At 40.9% G+C, this 25,895-nt stretch overlaps 1 protein-coding gene across 1 annotated transcript; it reads left to right on the forward strand.

Moving 5' to 3' along the window:
• Positions 1 to 359: 359 nt before the first annotated feature.
• LOC121949031 (insulin-like growth factor-binding protein 5) lies at positions 360 to 15,817 on the forward strand. Its single transcript, XM_042494620.1, has 4 exons — positions 360 to 1,021; positions 10,382 to 10,596; positions 10,770 to 10,889; positions 11,863 to 15,817. The coding sequence occupies exons 1-4, from the start codon at positions 688 to 690 to the stop codon at positions 11,995 to 11,997; spliced, it is 804 nt and encodes a 267-aa protein (XP_042350554.1). The 5' UTR covers positions 360 to 687; the 3' UTR covers positions 11,998 to 15,817.
• Positions 15,818 to 25,895: the final 10,078 nt, after the last annotated feature.

Below are 25,895 nucleotides of genomic sequence, written 5' to 3' on the forward strand. Positions count from 1 at the left end.
CGTATGGCTGAAACGGAATGCGTTTGCTTTGTCATTTTTTGCAGTGTGGAGCACTGTAAAGATCCTCCAGCCACAGATCTAGAGACAGTGAAAGCCTGCAGCTTTTCAGGAGTTGCTCTGTGCTAAAACGTTTTGATGAGGCTTTGCGTTGCTCTCTGCTGTTGCCTCTTGCACCTCGGCATCAGCTCAACCTTCAGGGTGAAAGAGCGATCCTCCTGCTGCTGAAAAAAAAATGTTTGGCCGCCTGCCAAGCCGTGGAACAAGTGCGCCTCCCTTCCCTGCTGTTTAGCGTATTCATAGTTAGGGGTTTGGGCTCGGCTGTTTTTAAAAAGGCAAGGCAGCTCTCCAGTTGATCAGTCTGCTCAGGAAACTTCTGCTGGAGAAAGTACTGGAGTCCAAACTGAAGGGGAGACAGATTTTGTGCAAAGCTTTGCTCCTGCAGAGGACATCTCGGGAAAAAAACACATATATTTCAAAATTGCTCATTTTTTGCAGGGTGCACTGCGCAAAGCCTGTAATTAATGTTTTTGAAACAGATAGCAACACTCTTGGATAAAGACTCTTGGCTTTAGCTTTAAAAATCGGATTATCTGACTGAGGCATTGTGCTCATTAGCCCAGTCTACTTTTTTACCCCCTCCTCTTCGCATTTTGAGGTTTATGCTATAACTTGAAGAGAGCACCAACAATGTTTCTGAGTTTTTGCCTCTTGGTGACATTTATCTTGGGACTGTCCGGGTGCTTGGGCTCATACGTGCCGTGCGAGCCTTGTGACCAGAAGGCGCTGTCCATGTGCCCTCCGGTCCCGGTCGGCTGCCAGCTGGTCAAGGAGCCGGGCTGCGGCTGCTGCCTAACATGCGCCCTGTCTGAGGGACAGGCGTGCGGCGTTTACACCGGGACATGCACCCAGGGCCTCCGCTGTCTGCCGAGGAGCGGGGAGGAGAAACCCCTGCACGCCCTTCTCCACGGCAGGGGAGTGTGCACCAACGAGAAAGGATACAAACCTGTGCACCCGCCCATAGGTAAGACGCGCACCGGCTGGCGCACCGAATGCATGCGAATGGTGACTTAAAAATGTGTGCGAGTTAGAAACGCATCAGTGCAAAAAGTGTCCAGTCTGTCTCCTCTGTGGATCTGATGTCCCATGCGAGGGTGTGCAGCTGCGTAATTGCAATGTGTAAAAAAAAAAGAAGTGATAATATCCGATCATTTTTGCTAGTGAAATTGTATTGGTGATATATTTTTGCCCTTTACGCACCATGTGATCCACTGTTGTGGAACATACGCTAGCAGTGCTCTCTGACAGAGCGTTTGTTTGACAGATGGCACTTTGAGGTGCCATCTGATTAACTTTTATCCACTGCCTTGATTAAGCAGACTGCAGGAGCTTATTTCTCCTCTGCGCTCTGTCTTTGTTGAAACACTAATGCACCCTGGTTGTCTCAGTCCAGCTGTAAGTTCTGTTTGGATCCTCACCGTGGATCTTTATAGTCGCAACACAAGGCGGACCTGCAGTTCGGTTTGGTGCGCGGTGCCGGTTAATCTCCGCTGCGGTGAGCGCACATGGCGGCTGTGTTGAGCCTCCAGCGCGGGGCAGCGGCTGTCAAAGTGCGGTCTAGCGGCACCCAGGAGTGGCTGTTCGTATCCGAGCAATTTAAAATATTTATATTTGGAGGCAGAGCGTTTCTATTAACACCGCTGCCGTTACCCGGACGCTAAAAACTGTCTAGACCGAGTGAAAAACTTTATGAAAAGAGGTCTGTGCGCTACACGATTGTGTATTTTTACAAGGAGTATAAAGCGGAAAAATGTGGGAACCCCTTAAGTGGAGCATTTTCTGCAAATTTATTACGCACTTTAGTGTAACAAGTGTCTGTCAAACCTCACTATTTTCCATCCTCGCGCCAGAGCGCATTAAGCTTTTTCTTGCCTTTCCAATATCATTTCGCACCCCGAGACGTGAAATCCATCCAGACACGAGGAAAAAAGTGCACAGACTACATGTGAAGGTATGAGGTGCCACTAAAGCGGAATTTAGACAGATTTAGGTCTGCAGGCTACCCCTAGCGTGGCGTTCAGAGTCGGATTACCACTAAATCTGTATGCGTGAGAGAGACGCGCAGAGAAAAGACACACAGAGATAGTGAGGCAGAGGGGAGAAAGAGAGCGGAGCCAGCAACCTTGAATGATTTAAGGTATTTCTCGGTGGAGCAGAAAGGTTCACTGTCACTCAGACTTTTAGCAGCTTGTCAACAACTAGATAAGTAGGTGGTAACCACAAAGGGTTTGGCTACACGCCTCATTCTATAAAATAGGGCTGCCACTGGGCTGATTTTGGCTGTTGACAGAGTCATTAGGCTATTTGCACCCAGCGTGCACAACACCTCTGCTCTTAATGGCGTTTAGGCATAATGTGGTTTGTGCATGAATGTTCTAAAAATACCCAGCAAATCTTGAGTTTTGCAAAAGAATAAAGGTAGCCTCTTGGTTCTGTGAGTGCTCTTATGTGTGTACTTGGGCGGGGCTGTGTGGGTGTCAGGGTGTGCATTGTGTGTAATGGTTGTGAATGATGACACCTCAGGCAGTTTTGGCTTTGCAGACACACACACATACACACACACCCAAACGTGCACAGGACCTGACTTCTTTGTTGGCCCCACAGAGGTAATCAGAGCATCTTTTCCTGCCTCTGGCGGTGCATTCATTGCATGGGCGCTCAGTCACAACGCAGTGATTCAGCAGAATGCCTCCGGCTCTCTCTTTCCTCTCAAGGGCCTTCTGTCAAACAGCTCCCGCGGATGGGCACTGGCGAGGTGAGCTTCTGGTTTCCTGCGGTGTGGGGTTGCAGCTGTCTGTGTTGCTGGACCAGCTGAGCAAGCCAAACACAGGGAGGAGGAGCTCAAGTGTCCGCAGCCTACTAAATATTGACTGGGGCAGCTAAACAATGGGCTGTGAGAAGGGAATCTTTGCTATCCTACAGCCCCCCCCACCCCCACCCCCCCATCACTGCTCATGTAAGAAAAAGAATCCTGGCCATCGCTCTGAGTCTGGGTTCGTGTCCCGGCGGTGCATTAATTCACGTTTTGCTCTCGCGCTGTGATCCCAGGGGTTGCTCAGATTGTAAGGCACAGGAGGTGGTATGTGCTGTGGGGGCACTCTGTTAGCCCCCTACGAGTGAATCAGACCCTGGAAAGCTTGCCAACAGATATGACTTCATAGCAGCAGGCCCCTCGTCCTTCAAGCTTCTGAAAGGGCCTTATGTTTTAACAGATTGCTCTTTGCCAAGAAACAAAAGATGATTAGGGAGTGGTTCCAAATCCAGAATACTTCACACACATGGACAGAAATACTATGCCCCTTATTAGCATAGCAACAGGAAGCCTGGTGCCTTTACTGACAGCTTTAATGCTTTACATTTCTCTTGGCTCTTTGCATGTGTAGATGTAGTTTTAGCTTGTTGCCAACTTTGGAGTTTTCATGTCTTTGCCACTAATATTTACAATCATGAATAAGTAGAGCAACTGCAGACTTCTGATGCTTAATGTTTGCCAGAGAACCTTGCATATGTACGTTCTCATGTCGAAGCACCGTACAGAATCACTTGTCATCACACACTTTTAGAAAGCTTTTCAACTTTGAGGATCGCCATCTGCTTTTTTCCATGTCCACAGCTTCACTGACACAGCTGGTTATTGGGTTGTAGCTGAGAAACTAAAAGCAAGCGGTAAAACACCGATTCTCAGGCTAATGACAACCAGCCACCGTGCTGTGTCTGCCGTGGACGTTGCGTGCTCATACGGGCATGCCATGTTAGATATAGCCCCGGCCACGTGTGGCCCCAGCTGCCTGACAACTTCATGATGGGCTCATGCGAAAGGAAAGACTGTATGTGGCTTTCCATCCGTCTCACCTTGAACATCTGAGACAGTGCAGTGAAAGCTTAGCATGCTGCAACTGATCTGTTGCAGGTGCTAGGGAGAATTATTATGAAAGGTCATTTTGTCAAGATATCACATGAGGACTTTGGGAAAGGAAGCACGCAATTCGCGGAAAATGTGATGCCAAGAAAATGGAGAGAACCCAGTTTCTTAGATGTGACATCGATACTATTGATGTGCTGGTTTTGTCTGCACATAGCATTTTGAGGCACAGTAAGATCACAGGGACAGTCTACAGCAGTGGAGCTGTCGCTGGCAAGCCCATAGACTCTTTGGCACACTTGCCTGATTTCTCCCTATAAAACTTTACAGTGGTATTTGTACAGCTTATTGGTCACTGACACCTAGCCTGCTGGTGGCAACAGCTGTGAAAGAAATCAGCACTCACTGTAGTCTTTCTACGCTATGAGCATGTGATTCAATAAAGGCTGGGATGGCCACATGCTGGGCTTTAAAATGATGTCACATGTGTTTACACCTGACCTGTGTACTGTAATCCCACCTCCAACACCTGGTTACATGCTAGCATGGTGCGAGAAAGGACCCAGAATGGGCCTCTTGAGTTTCCTGGGATTTGGGAAACAGTAGTGGCTCTGGGGACTTTGCTGAAATCTTGGTGTTGTCTCAGAATGTGAGAAAGGGTACCCTTTTGTTGTTGTTTGTCCTAGGAGGGCAGGGTTGGACAGCATGATAATATATATCATGCAATGGTACAAGAAATGTGTCCAGTGGTAGACATTTGGCAATGCCACTTCTACTGCGGGAACAATTTAGGGCTATTAACATGTTCCATTTGCACTGGGAAATCAGAAATTCCAACTGGAACACCTCCTGAAGTCGTATCTTTGACACGGAAAGTTGTTAAGGACTCTCACCAACCCATCCTCAATATACAAGATGGCTGCTCTGCACATCAACAGTACTGAAAGATATAGTAATACACAGTTTATCAGCACTTCTGTATTATTTGTGTCTCATTAAATCAATCGTACGAACCATGCTGTCCAACTTCTATGTGTGGACACACTCATATGTTTTTATGCGCAAAATACAGCATGATGCTATGTTATCAGCTAGTTTTGCTAACAACGGCTAACCTGGGTAAAATTGATATAGCTAACAATGTCTTGGTTTTTCAAATTGTTGTACCTGTCAACTTGGGTGTGATGTCATTCCCAACTCCAGGCTCCACCTTGCGAGGTAAATGTAACCTAGGATAAGTAGCAGATCAGGGCTGGACTCTTATGTGATCTTGTGATTCTCACGTGATCTTGTGATTCTCACGTGATCTCATGAATCAAGCTACCTTTAAAAGGCACCATGATTTGGACAGATATCTTGGAAGAGAATAAAGTTGTAAATACAAAACCTGTAATACTTTAAATCATTAATGTCATAATTAAGCTTCCATTTTGAAAGATTTTTAGTGTTACTGTTCCTTTTACTTTGTAACCTAGATGTTGTCTCAATTGTGGTAGTTACCATGATACAATCTTGGCCATATCACCCACCACCGGTAGGTAAACTCATCTTTGGCACTGAAAAGTCCACCATTTGCAATACCTCATAACAATTTAAATTGCATCATTGTTTATTTTTAGTTTTAATGACTTAAAAGCATGAGAAAAACAGAACTCCAATAGGTTACATCTGAAGGTGTATGTATCATGTTACATAAACTGTAATTTGTTCATTCCTGGATGGGCCATAATTTATGCGATTATACTGCAAACCCCAAATTAATCAATGAATGTTGAAGTTCTTTGCCAACTATAATGTTTCTTTTTACTGGTGCTTGTAAATCAGCTTTGTACAGTACACCCAGGAGCGCTCGACTCTCGCCAAAATAGCTGCTCCTGCCACTGAGGAGTTAGAACGTCGTCACACCCAGCAATTGTGTTGTGGTGGCGATGACCAAAAAAGAGGTTGCGTCCGTCCATGTGGTTTGTTGAAAACCCAAACTCTGATGTAGAACTAGACCTCAGACCAAAATTAGGAATGTACAGTAGAAGAGCCGTGCGCCTCGCTCTGATAATGGGCTTTTTTAAACATGAATTGAGGATTGATTTTCACTGCGGAAGAGGCTGTAAACAGGTCAGAAAGTTTGCTTACGTACAGCAGCATTTCCCTCTTGGAGAGATTTTTGCATCCTCTCATAAGTCCTGTTTTGTGTTTTACAATCCTTGAATTGTTCTTGTTGCTATTTATACTGTGCATTCAGAAAAGCAGGAAACTTTTTGATTGCAATGAACATATTCTGCGTGCACAATACCATGGGAAGAGTTATTTCCTGCATTTTTCAGGAGCTGACTGAGACCACGCACAGGGTCGAACACAGAAATTCCTCAGAAAGAACAGGACATAAGGGTCAGGGCATAATTCTCTTACACTTGGGGGTGGTACTCAAAAGTCATGGACTAAACATTTGATAAAGTCCATGCTCTCTAACTGCTCCAACTGGTTTGGAATGGAGCCTTTTCCAATCATCAGTCTCTTAGTCCTCTCATGTAACCGCCCTTTTTACACTGCTGACAAATCATGTGCAGAGGGTGTATCCTATCTGTCACTTTATGAAAATGCAACTGGCCATCCACGCCATAACATTTTACTCAACTGCCATTTTATCTGCAAATTATGTTGCTACCTAAGAGTTTAAAAAGTCTAAATGATCCATATTCCTTTGGTCATCAAGGCCGAACTTTCGTGCTTCTGCACATGCATTCTCCTTGAATTGCACAACGCGTCTGGTTTGTTCACACCTCCCTTTCTGCTCTAGAAACTGCAGGGGTTATCAGGCCGTGGCCTTGCTTTCAAATATTAAGTAGCGGCGGCAGTCTGAGGCTGAAGGATGGCTTACTAACGTTGTGCTTTATATGACACAGGTCCTCAGGCTCATTTACCCCCACATTATCTTGTCCTACCCCCTGTTGAGTTTAAACAGCACCTCCATTCACGACTCTCTTACATCTTGTAAAGATGTAATTTCAGATGCAGCGCATAGACGGACTTAATCAAAGGCAGGACATAATAAATGTGGTGTAATGTTGGGGAATCCAATGAATGGTTGGAGAATCTATTGTCCAGCCTTTTTTTTTTGCAATCTAAATGGCATAATTAGTCTTAAAGATCCAGAGGAGAGAAAAATCCAAAGAAGGGGTAGCTTACCTTTCATGCTTGGACTGTTGCCCGTAAGAAACTTGGGATATTCATGAAGCATAATTGTGTGCAGATGTTAATTTTTAAACAGAGAAGTATCAGGTGCACCTCCTTTGGCTACCCGGCTCCTCTCGTCCTAATGAAATCTTTAGCTCGAGCGGAGGGAGAGAGAGATAGCGGCACAGCTTTGGGCTCAGCTGAATGGAAGAGCTGCACATGACTTGGCTCACTTGGCTCGAGTCCAGCGTCTTGGCTGAGTTTCAGGAGTTAAACACAGACCCTCTAAGCCTGCTTTACAAGCTGGGTACCCTGAGCATGGAAAAACTGAGTTTTTGTGGCTGCGCCGAAGAGCCCACTTCAGAAACGATGAAACTGGTGATGTTGTGAGCGAAGGAGAAAAGAAGTCAGACACCATTGTCTTCATAAAAGCTACATTGTTTTTTTTTTAAAAAACAGATGAAAAAAAAACTGTGTTTCTAACATCATTCTCAAAACATTTTCTCAAAGTGACTGACTTGTAAGGTGGATATAATTGATGTGGCACGGCTCAGACCTCTCTTAGTCTGGCCATTTATGTGCTCAAATGAGATTACACATAAAACAAGAATGCATGTTAAAAAAACACAGCCCTTATTTTTGACTGCATATTTCTTTGCCAAATATGTGGCATTTTAATCAAGTGCCCTGAGAAATTATTGGACTATACAGGAGAAATGAAGAGTTTTTCCACAGCAGTCACATGCACGGCATACACAGGAATGCTCGTTTGACGTATTTATTTATAGCGAGTAATAGCCTCGTAGTCTGAGCGGGGAGACACAAGGACATATCTAAACACAAACCAAGGCCTGCCAAGTCATGAGTTGTGAGATTAATTTCAAAGAGACAGCAGTGCAGCGCAGAAGCCAAAGACCCAATTCTGGTAATCACCCTGCACCCCCATCCCAACCCACGCCCCCTAACCCCAGCCCCTCCCCTCCTGAGGACTCCAGACGCTCATGCTGTGTCAGGCTCTTTGAACATCAGTTTCTCGGAGCTCGTGTCCTTGTTACGTCTCAGTGCCTTTCTCTACGGTGGCTGTGTACTAACAGGCCGGTCCACGGAGTTATGGCAACTTGTTAAATCACATTTTCCAGCTTATTCTCTTTTGTCCGTATACTTGTGCGGAAGTTGATTTGTCTTTCAGCAGTAGTTGGCCTGCACTCCGTGGCCAACATTCCTCTCTGGTTCAGTGCGTCTGGCCCTGTGCACCACGGCGGGTTTCCTTGTCAGATAAATATAACCAGGGTCATCCACTGGCACCAACGCTTCGGCCAGTTGGGGCCTGGCAAAGTCCCCACAATAACTCTGTACTTATGGTACAGCTAAGCCAAAGGGGGGGGGAGGCTTCTTTCTGTGGCCTCAAAGAACCTCTGGCTGGGGGTCCAGGCTTAAGAGGCTGAGCCCCAAACATTGGAGAGGTGGGGAGGGGGCTAGGTTAAGGATAAAGGACCTCAACCTGTGAACATCCTATCAAGAGACCATAGTGCCCCCTGGGGGAGCTGAAATTACGTCTAAGGAGCGCATAAAACGTGACAGAAATGTACAAGCATTTATACGAGTCCACAGAGCAACTGGATTTTCCTCCGCTTGACATTTGAATCAGTTTAATATGGGACACGTCGCTGCAAAGTTACAACACTCAGAGGCCCGCTAGTCCCTGTTGAAGCTTAGCAGTCCAGATAACGTGTTAGCAAATTTTCCAGGCACTGTGTAGGCAGCCGTGCAACATGTGATGCAGTTTTCCCAAGCTGTAGAGGGCTGTGCTCATAAATATGTGCTGCCTGGTGTCTGTGCATCTGTATTTATGGGCAACCAACTTTAAGAACAACATGTCTCACTGATATATTAAGGACATTAAAATACAGCTCTAAGTCATTCTACATGGATGTTTTAGCATTTTTTCCTATAATGTTACAAGCAAAGGGGGTTGGAAGGTGAGGTTGGTGGGAGTTTATACTCCTGTGTCAGCTGTTGATCAGAGCTCCAGCCTCCCCTCCTCTATAAACAAATGGCAAGCAACAGTTGGTGGCACAAACCTCGGGAAAAGCACCTGGTATTGTATTTATGTGGGAAAGACTAACAAGCTGCAGAACTTTCTGATTTATATCAATTTCTTCTTTCAGTGACAGCAAAAAATATTGCAAATATAAATCAAATCTCTGCATTTTACTGGCTCCTCGTAACACTTGATTATGGGTCTATGATGACTGTTATTAGATCAGACATTACCCTTTACAGAGACATTTTACATTCCTGGATTTTATGTTTGAGTTCAAATTAAATTTTAAGACAAGTTTTATCACGAAGAAATGCAGGAGATTATATAAACAAACAGGGGGAAATTCCCATGTGAAGAGCAGCACATTGTCAAACAGCTTCTTTTTCTGACACTTTTAAAGACAGATTTCAGGATTTTCACTGTGATTTGAGGTTGATGCACACAGTTTATCATTGTTACCCATGGGAAATCAGTCTTTGTCGCATCAAAACACATAGAACTGTTTCAAAAACCTTTATAAATGTCATTACCCAGTGTACATTATAAGTTAGTGAGTTAGTTAAATTAAGAAATTTTCTATGAAAGCTGCAATTATCATTATTTTTATATCAGTGATGTTTTCTAAGCGGCATTTTAGCAACTTCTAGCTAATTGTTTGTGTTTTATGCCAACTGTATTTTATTAGTTTTGGTTCTAGTTCTCTTCAGTCTCGCTTCCATGTGTGACCGGCAGCTGTTCATAACAAAAATGACCAGAGAAACCCATAATATACTACCTGCCTATCACCAAACAGCAGTAAAGACAAAGGTTGCAGCAAGCTTGAGAACATAATTGAGCTTTTAATGGCTAAAACACGTGATATAGAAGCCTCAAAAGGTGGTGGAAACCAAAACAGAGCTAAAATGAGAGTGAATATTTAACCTGCACTCACAGCATGGGCATAAACATGACTTTAAATGAATGTTTATTAGTAGCGTTAGACTTATTTTTTTGCTAACATGTGTAGATGTGCAGCTTCATCTGAGCTTGAACTGAAGCAATTCTCATCAATTCATTCACTGGCCAGCCGATGCCAAACACTTTCTCACATTATGTTTTACTCTACTGTATAATCTGCTGCGCATTGCCTCTGAAGGATTTAATCACATACACATAAAGATGTCAATGCTTGAGAATGAAGCTGTGGCTTTGTTATAAGTTTTAAAAATGTGATATTAATTCACCATATTTTATTTGGTCCACTGCAGATCGCGAGTCTCGGGAACATGAGGACACCATAACCCCAGAGATTACAGAGGAGCTGCAGCCAGCTAAAGTGCCACTCCTTCCCAAAGACATTGTGAACAGTAAAAAAGTCCATGCTCTGCGCAAGGAGCAGAAGAGGAAGCTCGGCAAGCAGCGCTCCATGGGCTCCCCCATGGACTACTCCCCTCTGCCCATTGACAAGCATGAGCCTGAATTTGTAAGTTTAACTGTTTTTTACAGCCACTATGTGTAGTATTTGGACAATTCTGACTTTGGTGACTCCTAGTTGTAGCATCTAGCAGTGCAGGCTACACCTTTTTTGAATTAATTGAAGGTGTATTTGAGTCCATTTGCACAACTTTTGTAACCCTGGGCTGTCTTTCCTCAAAGGGCCCATGCAGGAGAAAACTGGATGGGATCATTCAGGGAATGAAGGATACTTCACGTGTAATGGCTCTGTCTTTGTACCTCCCCAACTGTGACAGAAAAGGATTCTTCAAGCGCAAGCAGGTGGGTTTGCTTCAGAAATGTCTCTGCACTAGTGCACTTTGCACTAAGAATCTTCTTTATTTACTTTGCATTTATATCTTTCTTTAGACTAACTGTTTGAATTTTTTTTTCAAAACACTCCAAGTACTGTACCTTGAAACCTACATTTAAAACGCCAACATCTGTGGCAAAAAAAGTTAATTTCAGCAGATTAACTTGTGGCAGCAAAGAAAATCTGCAAGAATCTTTCACAACAATAAACCTTGTTCATTGACATGTTAGCTGTAAGCTAGTTAGCAACCAAGCTTCAAAAAGCTTTTTTCTGGCCACGACTGTGCCTCACTAGCACTAACATGTTGCTGGCTGACTAACGCATAGACTATATAAAGATGGATGATGCATCTTCACTTACCCCCGCTGTACAAAAATGAGGCCAAAATATCCTGAATATGACTGCTGCCATGTCGTGCTGGTAATGTCATTTGCATCCAGAGTCTGCACAGTAGTGATTTTTGTGGTGGTGGAGTTCCCTCCCATATCCCCGTCCAACTAATCATGGCATCAAATCCTGCTTTTGTAGCATGAAATAACTCGTTAAAAACAAACTTATCAGAAAAATAAAAAATATTAAACAAGCAGCAGGGTGAAAAGAACTAAATGTCAGATATCATCTTTAGGAAAAATGGATTTGGTGTGTACTTTGAGTTTTTAGTTTGGCCCATGTCCCATCTGCTAAAACAGAAGTGACAGTCTCTATGACCTATACTGCAGCCAGCCACTGAGGGGCAATCACTTTTCACTTAAGTGTTAGCTACAACAGTTCGCCCGCTACAGCATTTCACCAACTACCCCTTTGATTAGTAATTTCATCAAACCACTACCCTTTTTGTGCGGACATGAAAATCAACTTTGCTGTACCCACTTTCTGGTTTACCATTGTCTAATTTTTGTACCTGTTTTCATTAAAACTATAATCTTGTTTTCCGGTCCACAGTGCAAGCCATCTCGCGGCCGCAAACGAGGCATCTGCTGGTGTGTGGACAAGTACGGCGTCCAGCTCCCCGGCACAGACTACAGCGGAGGGGACATTCAATGTAAAGACCTGGAGAGCAGCAACAACAACGAGTGACAAGGGGTGGACCACCCTTGACTACCCCCTACCCCTTCACCCCTAACCACCACGTGACCCAGGGCCCATGCCTCCTCTCTGAATCACATCTGTATGCTCCGCCCTCCATTCACTTCAAGATTTTTTTGTTTTTTCAAATTGAAAAAAAAGGAAGAGAAAAAAAATTCAAACGAAAGAACAGGCTGAAAAAGAGACACCTGTGTTTTTATTTTATTTTTTCTTTTCTTTTCTGTTGTTGACCAAGCACTCATCTCCGAACGAGGGGATAAGTCCCAGAAGATTCACTAGATCCCTTGACTATTGCTCATGGGACCCCTTTGTACGAGGCGGGTCCCCTGGCTGCAGATCCATGAAAATATATGCACACTATGGATATATTTTTATAGAAGCTGGGGGTTTCAATACAACACTTTGTATGATGTAAAAATTAACACAAAATCATTGTGAAGAAACAAAAAGTATCAGGCACATTGATTGAAAACAGATCAGTTTTAGGCTGTGGAACATGATGCCACTGTGGAACTGACGATTGGCAGAGTAATTTGGTTTTTTTGTCTGTTTTCCAAAAGAAAAAAAAAGAAACAATAGATAGGGATATGCTGTAACAGTTGACTCTATCTGGGTATGTGGTTCTGTCAGAGCACTTATGAATAGGGGAACCTGCTTAGATATGTGTAACTTCACAAAATGATGCGTGCTTGAATGCGTGTATGTGTACAGTGCGTGCGTGTGGTATGTATCCGCCTGTGTATGATGGAGTGAGCCTATTACAAAAAGAATGTCCTTTTTTTCTTTCTCTTTTGTTTGATTTTGTCACAACAAGTGTTGCTAACGCTTGAAGTGGTCTTGGGGCTGGCCTTCTCTATAACCGATGTAAAGTATGTCTCGGGACACGGAGCGTTTGGAAACAAAAAGAGTACACAGATCGTCACAGATGAACCTATGTAAGTGGCTCTTCGACAATGTAGCTAGCCTGATATGCCAACTGTGCCTATTTAAACAGACACTGCCATGCACGGCGACACAGAGCTTAGAGAGCGCTGACTCCACCGGTGAAATAAAGATGAGTGTTTTTCATCTCAAGTGATGGGACTCAAGTTTCGATCTTTAGAGCTGAGTGCGTAATCAAACTTGCCAGTCGGGCCAGTTGCTTCTCTGATTCAGTTGTGTGAAGTGTAGTTTTGTATGGTTTTGTTTGTGCTGTTTTCTTTGCCTTCAGTGAAGTAAAGACCGCCCACTTTTGAGCCATGTTCCTTTTATCAAGTGGTTTCCCCTCAGTACTGCTACTACAGTGTAACCATGGTGTATTACATTACTTTTAAATATAGTTATTGAATGTTGTTTTTCCTGTAGAAACATAGTATGACAATGATGTAATTGTGCTTGGAGAAAAAAATAAGATTTTTAGCCTGTAAAGAATTTGAATAGGTCCTTGTAGCCTGTCAGGAGAATGACCCCGAGTCATTATACTACAGGGCAGTCAAAGAAGCTAACCCTCTGGAACCCTTACATGCCTCCATGTTATACATCTAAGGGGGGCGTGATCAAAACAAAAAAGGTTACAGGTTACAACAGGGTCATTTAAAAGTTGTTCTCTCTCTGTGTGCAAGTCACAGTGCCTTCCTACATGCAAATACATTTAAATTGTGACGTGAAAGTGACACGGATATCATACGGGGAAATGTCCTTCTGTCAGACACCCCATGCCACTGATGCTTCACTGAAAAAAGAAACTATTTGTTTGAACTTAAAAAAAGTGAATTTCTGGGGCTGTCTTCAAATTTTAAGTTACCTGAATTTAACAAGTTGAAGTAATTTTGTGATGATTTAACTTTCAAAATTCAGTCAACTTAAAAACTTAATGCAGCCCCTAATACGAACTTTTTGTCTGAGCTTTCTTAAATTTGAAGTTGCCCTAAATTTGAGAAAACAAGTGAGGTAATTGTATTCTTGGTTCAATTAGTCTTTTCAAATTCAGTCAACTTGAAAAATTTAAGGCAGCTGTGATACTAACTTTTTTTTAGGTTAATACAAATACATTCTTCTATTATATTGATACAACAGTCAAGAGGTCTAGGTTTAGTTTTGAGTGAGAGAAGAACAATGAATGTGGTAGGTCCTGTAAGCAAATTTGCAAATTTTTGAATAGCAAAACACCCACCTTACTCTACCTATGATTAGCTTGTACTTGTTGCCCTCGTTGGTTGGATTGGTTAGGTTTAGGCAAGAATGTCAAGGTAAACAACAGAAGTGTTAACCAACTTAAAATAGTTATTTCAGTCAGTAACATACATTTTTCAAATCAAATCAAGTTTATAAGTTTGATCAACAAACTGCTTTGAAATTGAGTTGAACAAACTTAATTCATTTATGTGTTACCGATTTATGTGCTTATTTTAAGTTGGTTAACAATTCTATTTTTTTCAGTGCAATTAGAGGCAGAGTAAGGCAGGCTATTCCTTTGCTATCCTAGAAAATGCAAATTCGCATCCTGTAAATGGTTTCAGCAATGCATAGCAAACCCAATTGTAATCTCCGCCTGTACCTCGGGGGCAATTCTGGACAAGAGTGATGTATGAGGCAACTGCTGTGTATCTGCAGCCAGTCAAACCTCCATCTTCTCTTTCTTTGACAACCAATAAGCTAAGATTCTTGCTTTTTTTCATGTGAATGCCAATGTATATGATTGCCAGAGAGGGGAAGCCAAAGGATGCTTGGAGGTTACTCAAAAAAAAAAAAAAAAAGATATGTGCATCCTAAATGGCTTCCAGTTGTGAATATATTATCAAGGCTCCTCGCCCCACTTCCAACACCAAATCCCCACTACCACTTTGGAAAAAAAAGCAGCTTGCACTTATTTCAGTTACTCACTATTGATATTGACACACAACAACATCCTAAGATGTGGTATCATGAAGTTGGTGGAACAAAAACTTTAAAAAAAAGAAAAAAAAAAACAGCCACAAAAGCTAAATGTTGTGTTATCTTGTGCTTACCTTTTAAAGGTGGTGCTTTGAGGTAATATTTGTCGACAGGGGCTGTGTAGCCCATGCCTGGGACCTCCAATACAGCAACATCTTTTAGGGAAAAAATAGATTTAAAGTAACACGCAGCTAGAAATGTTCTCATGGCCAATTGCACAGAGATGAGAGTTGAGAAAGAAAGACAGAGGGGAAAGGAAAAGAGGAAGAGTAAGCGCCATGGGCACTGGTCATAATCAGGGCCTAGCCACTTCCCCAATATGGGGGTCACCAATTGCATGACATTAGTTACAGGTAGCAAGACAGTTACAAGGAGTCATGGAAATCTGGGGAATGCAATACTGGAACCAAGAGACGAGTATATTTTTTAATAAAAAAAAAACAAGGAAATATGTGATATCTGGGAGCATTCACTGTCTGGATCAACTAAGAATACTTCAGTGTTTCAGGTATTTGTGTCTTTTGTTTGAATCACGGTTGCGAGTACTGACTTCCTCAGGTTTCACATCTCCTACTTGGTTTAAACTCATTATCACATTTCATACTTCAGTAGTACAGTAACGACAGTACAGCTTTTTTCTGAGTACATAACATTTTCTGGATGTAATGAGTCAGTACAATTGGTTTTCATAATTTGGTGTTGACTGGCTTGTGAAATAGACCCATCGGTGGCAGGAGGACAGTGGGAAATAAAAATGGTCAGTATTTGGAAAATGCATAAAACAAATAAAATAAAAAAAAGACAAAAAAATCTCAAATTATTAAAGTGAATATCACTGTGTAATATTTATTCAACTTGTAATTTATGTACTCTTTTAACCTTTGTCTTTTTTTGTTATGACAAAGCATTTATTTAAATAAAGTTATGTATTCATTTAAGCACCTGGGGTGAGGTTTTTCATTTCTCGCGCTGCGGTTTGTAAGTAGCCACTAAAGTGGCTTGAAAAGTACAGTTTGAAGTGGAATCATCCTGATAGTAAGCACTGACTAATCTCCGAGGCACGAGCTGATAAACCTCTTAGACATAAGTCTGAGACACCCAGGCTAGCCCACAAGGATCTCATGCAGCATGCAGGATGTGACTTTATAAAGCCTCGCCCGAGGGCAAGTCACCTGGTTTTCAACACCATAGTCAAAAAGATTGCACAGGAACAAGGAAGTCATTTAACATGAGTTTGAACTTCAAGGGGGGGATAACATCTAGTGGGACCAGCTCACTATTCAAATGACTGGGAAGAAGGGGATTTGTAGCCCGGAGGAAGATTCATCATGTTATGGAAAACCTACCTTTATTATCACTTAGAGGCAGAATGGACTCCCCTGAGACACGTCCATTCATTAAGACATACACATGCGGCTTAAAGTACACACATGAAGCAGCCTGGTCTCATACATATACTCAGCTTAGACTCACTCAGTGGCCAATTTTTACTATAAGTACCAGACTATGTACACTACAGCTTTTCTGTATCTCAAATCTGTCCACACCTTGTCTCTATGCAACCTGAACCTACGGAAATACACAAAATGACCATGACCTCTTAACACATTATAACAAGACTAAAACTTCATTATAACAGTAACTGTTTTTTTGAAGTCTTTTTATTCAGTTTTTGATATGCAAAATGTAAACCTTCTAAAATGAACAAATTCCATAGACAGCAATAGTCCCAATCCCCCCTCCTGCCACCCCTATCCCTCCCACACAATAACTAAATAACAGTAACAGAATACTTAAGAAAAACAAAAACAAACAAAATAAATAAATAAATAACTAAAACATACTCATATACCTATATACATGCATACCCATACATACATGGATGTAGTCCAAATATGTCTGTACATCTACAAAATAAATAAGTAAAATAAATAAATAAATAACAGTAATACTAACAGCTCAAAATAAAAGCCTTCATAATAAAACTGAGAAAGTCCGTGTATGAAGGATGTACATTTGTACGTCCTGAAAAAAACATGAAAGTAGCAGAGGACTTTAGTTTGGACAAAATTATAGAGATTTGCACCATAAATTAATTAGAAAAAAATAAAAGTATTTTTACCCTTAATTTATTATTGTTTTTGACTTTCCTTCTTTTATTCATATTCTTTATTTTTTCTATTTTAATGTGATTTCTTCTTCTTCATTTTTTGCTAATTTTGTTGCTAATTTTTTAAGTCATTTCTTCTTAAGTTTCTCATTGCCTTCTTCCCATATTAAAAAAGAAAAAATCAAGCCAATTTGCTCAGGTTTTTAAGGGTTAAGTTGCACAATAGGATCATCTAGTTAAGTAAAGATTTAATACATACAACTAAAAAAATAGCAGTTTGTTTTTAAATTTCAGCAGCATACACAGACGTTCATACTGTTAAAAAAATGAAGAGATTGAGAAATCAGTGTGCATCTTTGCAGAGGGATGTCTGGTCATTTTTATACCCTTATGGATTCCAGGAAGTGACAGAATAGGACTTTTCTTTTTGGGGGCCACCAAAGTCTTTCCCTGGGGACCTCAGGACTTTGACCAACTCCAGATGTGGGTGACTGAAGCAGGGCATTAAAGGGTGGAGGGCCCAGCAGTTCCTGTGAGCAGATCAAGGCTGCCGTAAAGGTTGTTGTGGTGTGTGTGTGTGTATATGTGTGTGTGCGTAGAAGGGAGGGCACAGACTTTGACTTCGGGGAGGAGGAAACATGTGTAGAAGATTTGATTTGTGAGGCAGTGAACATGACAATTACTATTTGCCTTCAAAGAAACTGACAACTGCACTTAGGACTTCAAAGCATTTATGCCCCTTTTATTACATAATTAGGCCAACAACGTTGGATGGCTACATCTGACATCAACTCACGCACCTCACTCCATCCCACAGCCAGTCACACTGCCGTGCCGTGCATCTCAGTGCCGCTCAGACCTCAAATGCTTGGCACAATGGTCACACACTCTTCCTCTTTGCTTTGCAGTAATGTGATTACACAAACGATCAGAGCGGTAAATCACATTGAAGATGCTTTCACTTGCTTATGCATCGATTTGCCCGTGGCTCATATCATTAAACATGACTTTTGGAGACAATGATGGGGCATTTAAAGACATGAGCATACAAATGGCATGCAGATGTTTACACTGCATAATTGGGATCTTTGCAAATCACCGCTTGTGCTCTGGTATAATACTATCTCTTAAAGAGCTAATGGTGGCTCTTTTCATCACCGGGATGGAGATGAAAGGAGATTCGAAAGAATGTACAGCGCTCGGGAGTAAATCACATGATTTAGCGGAGGAATCCTCCGATCCCGGTGGTAGTAGACGGCAGACAAGTGTCTGCTAGTTTCCTCCAAGCCCTTTCATCAAACACGGACTTAAAGCCAGAATCCTAAATGGAAGGTTCCTCAGCGCGGATCGGATGTGACTGTGAGAACCACAACTGCATGTTAGGTAAACACATTTTGAGATTAAGATTTAACATCCTACAAACCATAAAAGGAACATTGTAAGGCACAGCTATTATACTAGTTATGGCTGCCATGTGTCGCTATATCTCAGTCAAGGGCACAGTCTGCAGTCTGTATTTCATCTGTGTTGCTAAAAATAATGCTTTATATCACGAGAAAAAGAGATAACAGAGAGAATTAAAGAAGTATTTCACTGCTGGGAAGATCTGTTACTAAACCTGGGCTGGCTTTACAGTAAAAAGGAACACATTTGCTTGGAAATTGGTGCTACATGACTAGAGAAAACATAAAAAGAGGACTGTGGCATTTGCTTTTGTTCAAGAGGTAGAAAACCTACAACTACCAGCATGCACTGTGCCACACCAGACCATTAAATGCTCCCAGTGGTGGGTGCTGAATGTGATCACATCCATGTGGCACAGTTGTGGCTGGCTGGTGACAAACAATCTTGTATTACAGTTGAACGCTAAGCTCAAACATGTTTCTGAATATATTTGATGTGAGAAATAGACAATGCTGAGAAAGAATCTTTGTTTATATTTGCTTAGTTTTACTGTTTGATCTCAGCTTTTTCTATGATGGAAACAATGTGATTCCCACTTCCTGTTCACAAACTCTCACTATTACAGCTAAAAAGAGCAATAAAATATGTTTCTGAACATATTTTAGGTGAAAAATAGGCAGTGCAGTAACATGATCTTGATTTATATTTGATACGTGTGGCCTAGTTTTACCATCTGATTTAGGCACTGAGGAAGTTTACCACAGTTCATTTACACATACACATTGTTATGATACAAAACTGGTTGAAAATCAGTTAACAATGAAGCCATCTGACATTTGCAGTTTTGCTAGCTTGTAGCTCTGGCATTAAATTTGTACTCAGCAAAGTGATTGCAGATCTCAAAAGGCAGCTACATAGTCAAAAATAGGCCATACCAAACATTTCCAATAGCTCAAGAGCAGGGTACAGTCCAAACATCAAAATTAATGAAAAAAATAGACATAATTTTCAAAATTCACAACATGTTGTTTTCTAACAAAGTATTCTTTTAATTCTGCTTGTTTTCATTGTGGTCCTAATCCCTTAGCCTGTATTTCTGATCATGCCCAGTGCTGGACTGAGTGGTTTTTAGTTTGCAGTTTAATGTTTATGCACGCAAATGTCACTTTTTGTCAGTGTTCATAATGTGTCTGTTCAGATCACGGTGGTTTATGCTGGTTTTTGTCATCTTTGTGTTAGTTTATAGTTTACACTGTTAGTGAGTTGACTGTTACTCTTCATTTAGTCAGCTGTATTTTCTCCCGGGAACTTCTCACTCTTTGACATTGAGATAATGATATTTGGTGATACTATTCTTAAATGTCCCCTGTCCCTTGCTTGAAATGGTACGATTTTAAATTCTTAAAGAGCAGAGCAAGGAACTACTTTTTAAATAACAAACATTCCAACAGAAAATACACATGGACCCATTTAGAATGTTTATGTTGTCATGCTTGAAATGGTCTATATGGGATTGTCCATGGGTTCCATAATGGCCCCATGCCAATTGTCTGAGGAAGGGCTAATGCCCAAAATGTCACACGTGTGGAGGTAATTGAATGAATTTTCATGAGAGCATGTACTAGTGTGCAGACTTTATTTATTCTTTCATATCTGTTTTTGGTTAGTTCAGTACCTTGTTTTTATCACTTTTGGATGTGCTCACTTTACCCAAGTGGGACCCAGATAACATGCCCATTTGGGGCTTATTCCAACTTAGTACCCAGGTTGCCCTATCATAACCCATGTGGGACCCATTTAGGTAAACCCACCTATGTGGGCATTTGGCCATTCCATACAGGGCCCATTTTTAGCCCATTTACTACCCCCCATGGGCCCCATATACAAATGTTCTTTTTGCTTATAGTATCTATTCATAACATGGATCTAGACTATTTAAACACATATTTGCTTAAAGATATTTACTTGTTTTTCCCCCCTTTTACACAGTGTAAATATACACTGCACATGCGTACAGATTCCCAACGCTGTTACTCTCTGACTATAGGGAGCTTAAGGCTTCCCGTACCTCCAGGTTTGACAATCCTCACACTGCACATTTTAATCAGTCTTTCTACCAAGCTGAAACATAATACTTGTCTTCTTTGTCCATATTCACAGATAAATATTTCTGCAGTTGTACTTCCTGCTAACACTGGAGCACCATGTCATTTTAACAAAGATAAAACAACAATTATTTTGTTAACATTCAACAAGTACAGCTTCCGTGAGTCTTAGACGCAGACCCACCATCAACATATCAAGGGAAGTTGTTGAATGCTAACAAAAGAAATACTAGCCTGAAAGTAGGGCAGATCTTCAGGCTCTCTAGGCCAATACACGCACATGTGCTTTTGCACATACACATACACACACACACACACACACACACACACAGGCACAATCACGCAAGCACACACATACTCACCCCCACTCTTATTCCCACTGCTAAACTACCCTCCTCAGCCCATTGTGCCTGATCTATCAAACCCAAAACAAAAGACACTTGTTTTGATTTGTTTTCAGAAAAGGCCAGCTTCAAACTACCATTAAATGTGCTGAACAACCCGAGGACGCCCGAGATCCATGTGTGACACCAAGCCAAGCTGTCAAATTTTTAAAGCAAACTCGCTGCCAAAAACCCAGCATTAATAAGACAAAATAAAAAGAGAGCAAGGAAAAGAAACAACAAAAAAACAGCGTGTCACAAAAACTGAACAAAGCTGTAAAGCTGTAGTTGAAAGAGTGTTTCTGGGACTGGGGCTCAGCTAACTGGCTCACTGGCACATGTATAAGGTTACAAGGCCAAAGCCAGTCAGGAGTGGTCTCATATGATACACTTTTGGCCAGAACTTCAAAGGAGTCTGTCTTTACACCCAAGTCTTGAATCATTTTGATTGCAAATCAACATTGACTTTGTTTGGGGACTTTTAAAAAAACCTTACGTGAAATGTACTCATAACATATAAAAACTTTACATATGTCCCAACTGTTGGCTGTACAATCATATATCTCAATTAGTCAGGGGAGTCTTTCAGAAAAGTTTTATGCATTGATCAAGAGTTACCAGACCTTTTTATTAGATGTTTTAAGTCTGCCCTGATACAATACTTGCACTATATGAACATTTATAGAGTTATGGGTCAAGGTCTGCTAATGTGACTACATACTAATAGATCAGGTAACAAAATCCACAGTCCTTGCTCTGTGCAAAAATGCACCTTGCATATCAGCCGAAGCTACTTTACTGGGATAGTTCAGATTTTTTGAAGTAGGTTTAATGCATTCTTCTTCCAGCTTATCACGTTGCTGCTATACAACAGAATTCTGCATCCACATATTACGTTGTAGGTATCCTTCTGCGTCTGCTGTTTACGTTCTGCGATGTCGCGTCAATGATGTCAACAGAAGCACATGGTGGGATGTTGCTGCACGTGGTTATGTTTAGACAACACAAGCACATGCACAACACAGATGTTGGCATGGATTGTTGGTTTGGGGGAAAAACCATCAGATACACACACAAGGTACCAAGCACCAAAATGTAGGCTATATTAGCCACTTAAAAAAAAATAATTTCAGTTGAAGTGTAGGCTGTATTAAGACTATTTTCATCACTTAACCTTTGTAACAGACAGCACATTCCAACGAGAAAGTTGCTAACGGCTTCAGTTTCCCCTCTATGCTTTCACCAAAGCCACTGGACTTCATTGGCAAAAACAGAAATTTTGGCTCACTAACAGCAGCAGCTGCTGGTCTACTTTTGCTTCAATCAGTTAGTTAGTTAGTGACATTGTGTAACTGTGGTGAATCTGAACTAACTACTTAAAATGCCAAAGTCACATAATGGCACAATCTGATCAAAGCAGCGGTAAACCAGCAACTCCTGTTTTAAGTTATGTTAAATCACTGATTTTCTCAATGGAGTCTGGCTTTGAAGAGTGAAGTGATATAACAGCTTCAGTTCTACGTCAGAAATCACTGTCTTACAGCAAGAAAAAGCGGTGAAAATATTTAAATATACTTAAACTGATATTAATTATTTCTGTTCGTGGGACCTTCTTTAGGTGGCTAAAATGTGTTTTGCTGCTGACCCCACCGCAGCAGTGCATTGCTTAGCTTCTGTGGCAGTACTCCTGCCTGCTTGTCCAAACTGAGGGCATGTTGACATCTACTCTATGTAATATATTGACTATGGATAAGTACCTCATACAACCCCACTTTAAAAGATTCAAACTATCCCTTTAAGGCTACTTTTAGTCAGTCAAACTGAGTTGGTATCTTGGATGTGCCAGTGTGTAGGTTTACTGCTGGTGTTGTTTCCTCGCAACAAACCTACACGTGATGACTAGGATGGATCTCTGCCATGGCTCAGCAAGGAAATACTGTCAGTGGAGACACAGGAGGGAATTTTGCACTCACAACACCTCGATACATCTTGACTTGGGTATAATGTCTTATATTAGTTTTAGTTGAACTTGATAATGCATTTTTTTGTACATATGACGTGTATTAAATTTGACACTTTCCAAACAATCATTTATCCCTTTGAAACCTGGATCGACATTATGTTTTTTGTGCTGCATTCAACCCCCTTTCAGAAGTATTTAAAAATTGTTAAAAATTGGTTTGATTTATAGTGAAAACACAGGGAAAAAATGCAATGTGCAACTTGCAAAAAATAGGGGGGTGCAAGAAATGAATAGATTTAGATTCAGATCAATTTTTTTAAATCAAGGAAAATGTCCAGAAAGTTATGATTATGATTATCACTATTAAATATTCAAAATCATGTCACAAATAAATAATAGTTAGTTAAGCCATTTTCTCAGGTCGTTTTTTCATAATTTTTCTCTTTTTCTTTTTCTTATTCCTTTACTTTAAAAAAAAACAACTAATTTTCAGGTCATTTTCTTGTGACTTTTTTACTAATTTCATGCCAATGTTTGGGTCATTTTGTCATAAGTTACCCCTTATTTTGTTTCTATGTTTTTAAAAGTGACCAAGCAAATTTGCTGAGAAATGGTTAAGCCAGTCAGTTTGACCTGAAAGATGCATTCACACTCACATTTTGTTTCATATCTACATGGGGCTCATTTCTGTAGCTCATGTTACACTGTTAGAGGTCTTACTCTCTTCTGGTTTCATTGATTTACACAAACAAAAACAGTTTATTCAAAATTACATCCATGCAGCTTTATATTTGAACTCAGTGACATTTTAAAATCCCTGGGAGGGTTAGAAAATTATCGTGTCACCATCACTTTTGCTCAACAAGGACCCGCTGACATGTCAGGAGGTTACGAAACTATTGTTCTAAGTCGCACGCAAGCAGTTGCAAATATTTCCATAATCGCAGCAAGAATAAAATATTTAACACAACTTTTCCATTATGCTGCATCTGCTGGATAATCAGTTTACTGTGTTTTTTTTTATTTTACAGTGGCTGTGATGGATTATGGATACATTTTTGATATAAGTTAAAAACATTCCATATCATCCATCACTCATGATAATGGGCCTGACTGTCGGGCAAAAACAGTGCATTGCTTACAGCTCACAGGTGGCAGAATTTTTCGAACACAGGCTGTAAAAGTGAGACAATTCTGTATAGAGGTAGGGTCCTAATATGTAGTTTTGTCAGAGGAATTCAGAATCATTCATAGCACTCCTTAATCCCTCTGTTGGTCACTTCTCTTTAGACCATGATCCATTCAGCACAACTGTGTGTGTGTGTGCATGTGTGTTTGTGTGTGCCTGTGTGAGGCATGCCTTTGCATACCCGGGTTGGTTTATTCATAGACACCTTTACCCACTTAGTATCACATTTGTCAATGTCAGCCCCTGATCCTAATCCCTCCTCATGTCAACACTTCATTAGTAACCTCAGCAACACATGGGTACACACACACACACACACACACAGACACACACATGCATGTCTGCACACACAGCAGTGATAGTGTTGGAGTGTTGATGCCACACCACAATTTCCATCGTTTTACCGTTAAGTGCCGTTTTTCTTTGTGACACTTATTTGGAGTTGACAAGTGTTGACGGGAAAACTGCTGACAAACAACAACAACAACAACAATTTAATGGGTGTGGATTCACAGAAACACTGGGACGGTGTCAGATTTTACATCTTGAGCTGAGATGCAAAAAAAGCAAAGTTGAGTTTAATTAATTTAACAATGTAGGAAGCAAAGTTTATGAATCGACAGGGAAATTTTACAAGATGTGATCAGCGCAAAGCATGACAGTGATGAAAGTTTTAATTACCTGCTTGCAAAGTATTTACTCAGGCAAACAAGGTTACACAATGCGTTGGCACTAAAATGAGTTCAAGAGAGTGCGTAGACATTATTTATATGTTGGAGGATTTCAGTGAGCACCTGTAAGTATTTAACGCCAGCTCAACCACACAAGAGGCACGTCAGCTTAAAGTACAAACTTTGCATGACTTTGCATTAACATAGCATCTAATCTGACATGATTCACATTGCTCAAATGTTCAGGTCTGAAAATCTGGATTTTCTGTTTAATCTGGAAAAATCACTGTTAAATATAAAGTAAACGAAAAGGCTTTTTTTGTATTACTGCACAGATGTTACAATGGGCCTTATGCAAGAAACTATATACGAACACATCTTCTCTTATTTTTGCTCGTATCCAGGATTTGCTCTTGTTTCGTTAGTACCCAGTGATTTTTGGGATTCACCAGCGTTTTCTTTGCTCTCAGGTAAGAGAAAATTTTATGAGTGGTTGAGAGCACTTACGCCAAGAGAAGAGAAAAACATCTCATTTTTTTCAGTCCATTAGAGCTGTCTAACGCAAGGAAAAATAAATCTTATATTTAAGGAATTAAATAAGGATTTAAAAAATGCATGAATATCAGCTAATTGGGTTAAGGTGAGGTTTATGGTAATTATAATGACTGGATTATTAAATTTCCGGGATGCTGAAATGCTTCTGTACTTGGTGCATTAATCCCAATGACTGTAATTTCTGTCACTGTGTGTCCCTCTGCTGAGTAGAGCTGGAAGGTAACTGAGTACATTTACATTTGCACTGTACCTAAGTACAAATCCAGGGTCACTTTTACATAGAGTATTTTAATCTTATGCCTCTTTGCACTTCTACTCTGCTACACTTCTGAGGGAAATATTGTACTTTTTACTCCACTACTGTTATTATTAGATAACTACTTTACAAATCAAGATTTTTGCGCACAAAAATGATGAAATATACAAGTCCGCTCGAACAATTGGTTGGTTAATAAGAAAATTAACCAACCAATTGGTTTTTATCATTGTGTAGTTCATTTTTCATGCAAAAACATTTTATGGTTCCAGCTTTTCATTTTAACGGTATGTATGAGGACTTGCTGGTTTTTATTTTAATTATTCAAGTTATTTGATTC

This window comes from Plectropomus leopardus, chromosome 10 (genome assembly GCF_008729295.1).
Source record: "Plectropomus leopardus isolate mb chromosome 10, YSFRI_Pleo_2.0, whole genome shotgun sequence".
NCBI classification, from domain to species: domain Eukaryota; kingdom Metazoa; phylum Chordata; class Actinopteri; order Perciformes; family Serranidae; genus Plectropomus; species Plectropomus leopardus.

Bases quoted from the DNA above. Each gene is read 5' to 3' on its own strand.
- LOC121949031 (XM_042494620.1), top strand. From the start codon at position 688: ATGTTTCTGAGTTTTTGCCTCTTGGTGACATTTATCTTGGGACTGTCC. The intron at 1,022-10,381 runs GTAAGACGCGCA...GGTCCACTGCAG, and splicing joins ACCTGTGCACCCGCCCATAG to ATCGCGAGTCTCGGGAACAT. The intron at 10,890-11,862 runs GTGGGTTTGCTT...TCCGGTCCACAG, and splicing joins GATTCTTCAAGCGCAAGCAG to TGCAAGCCATCTCGCGGCCG.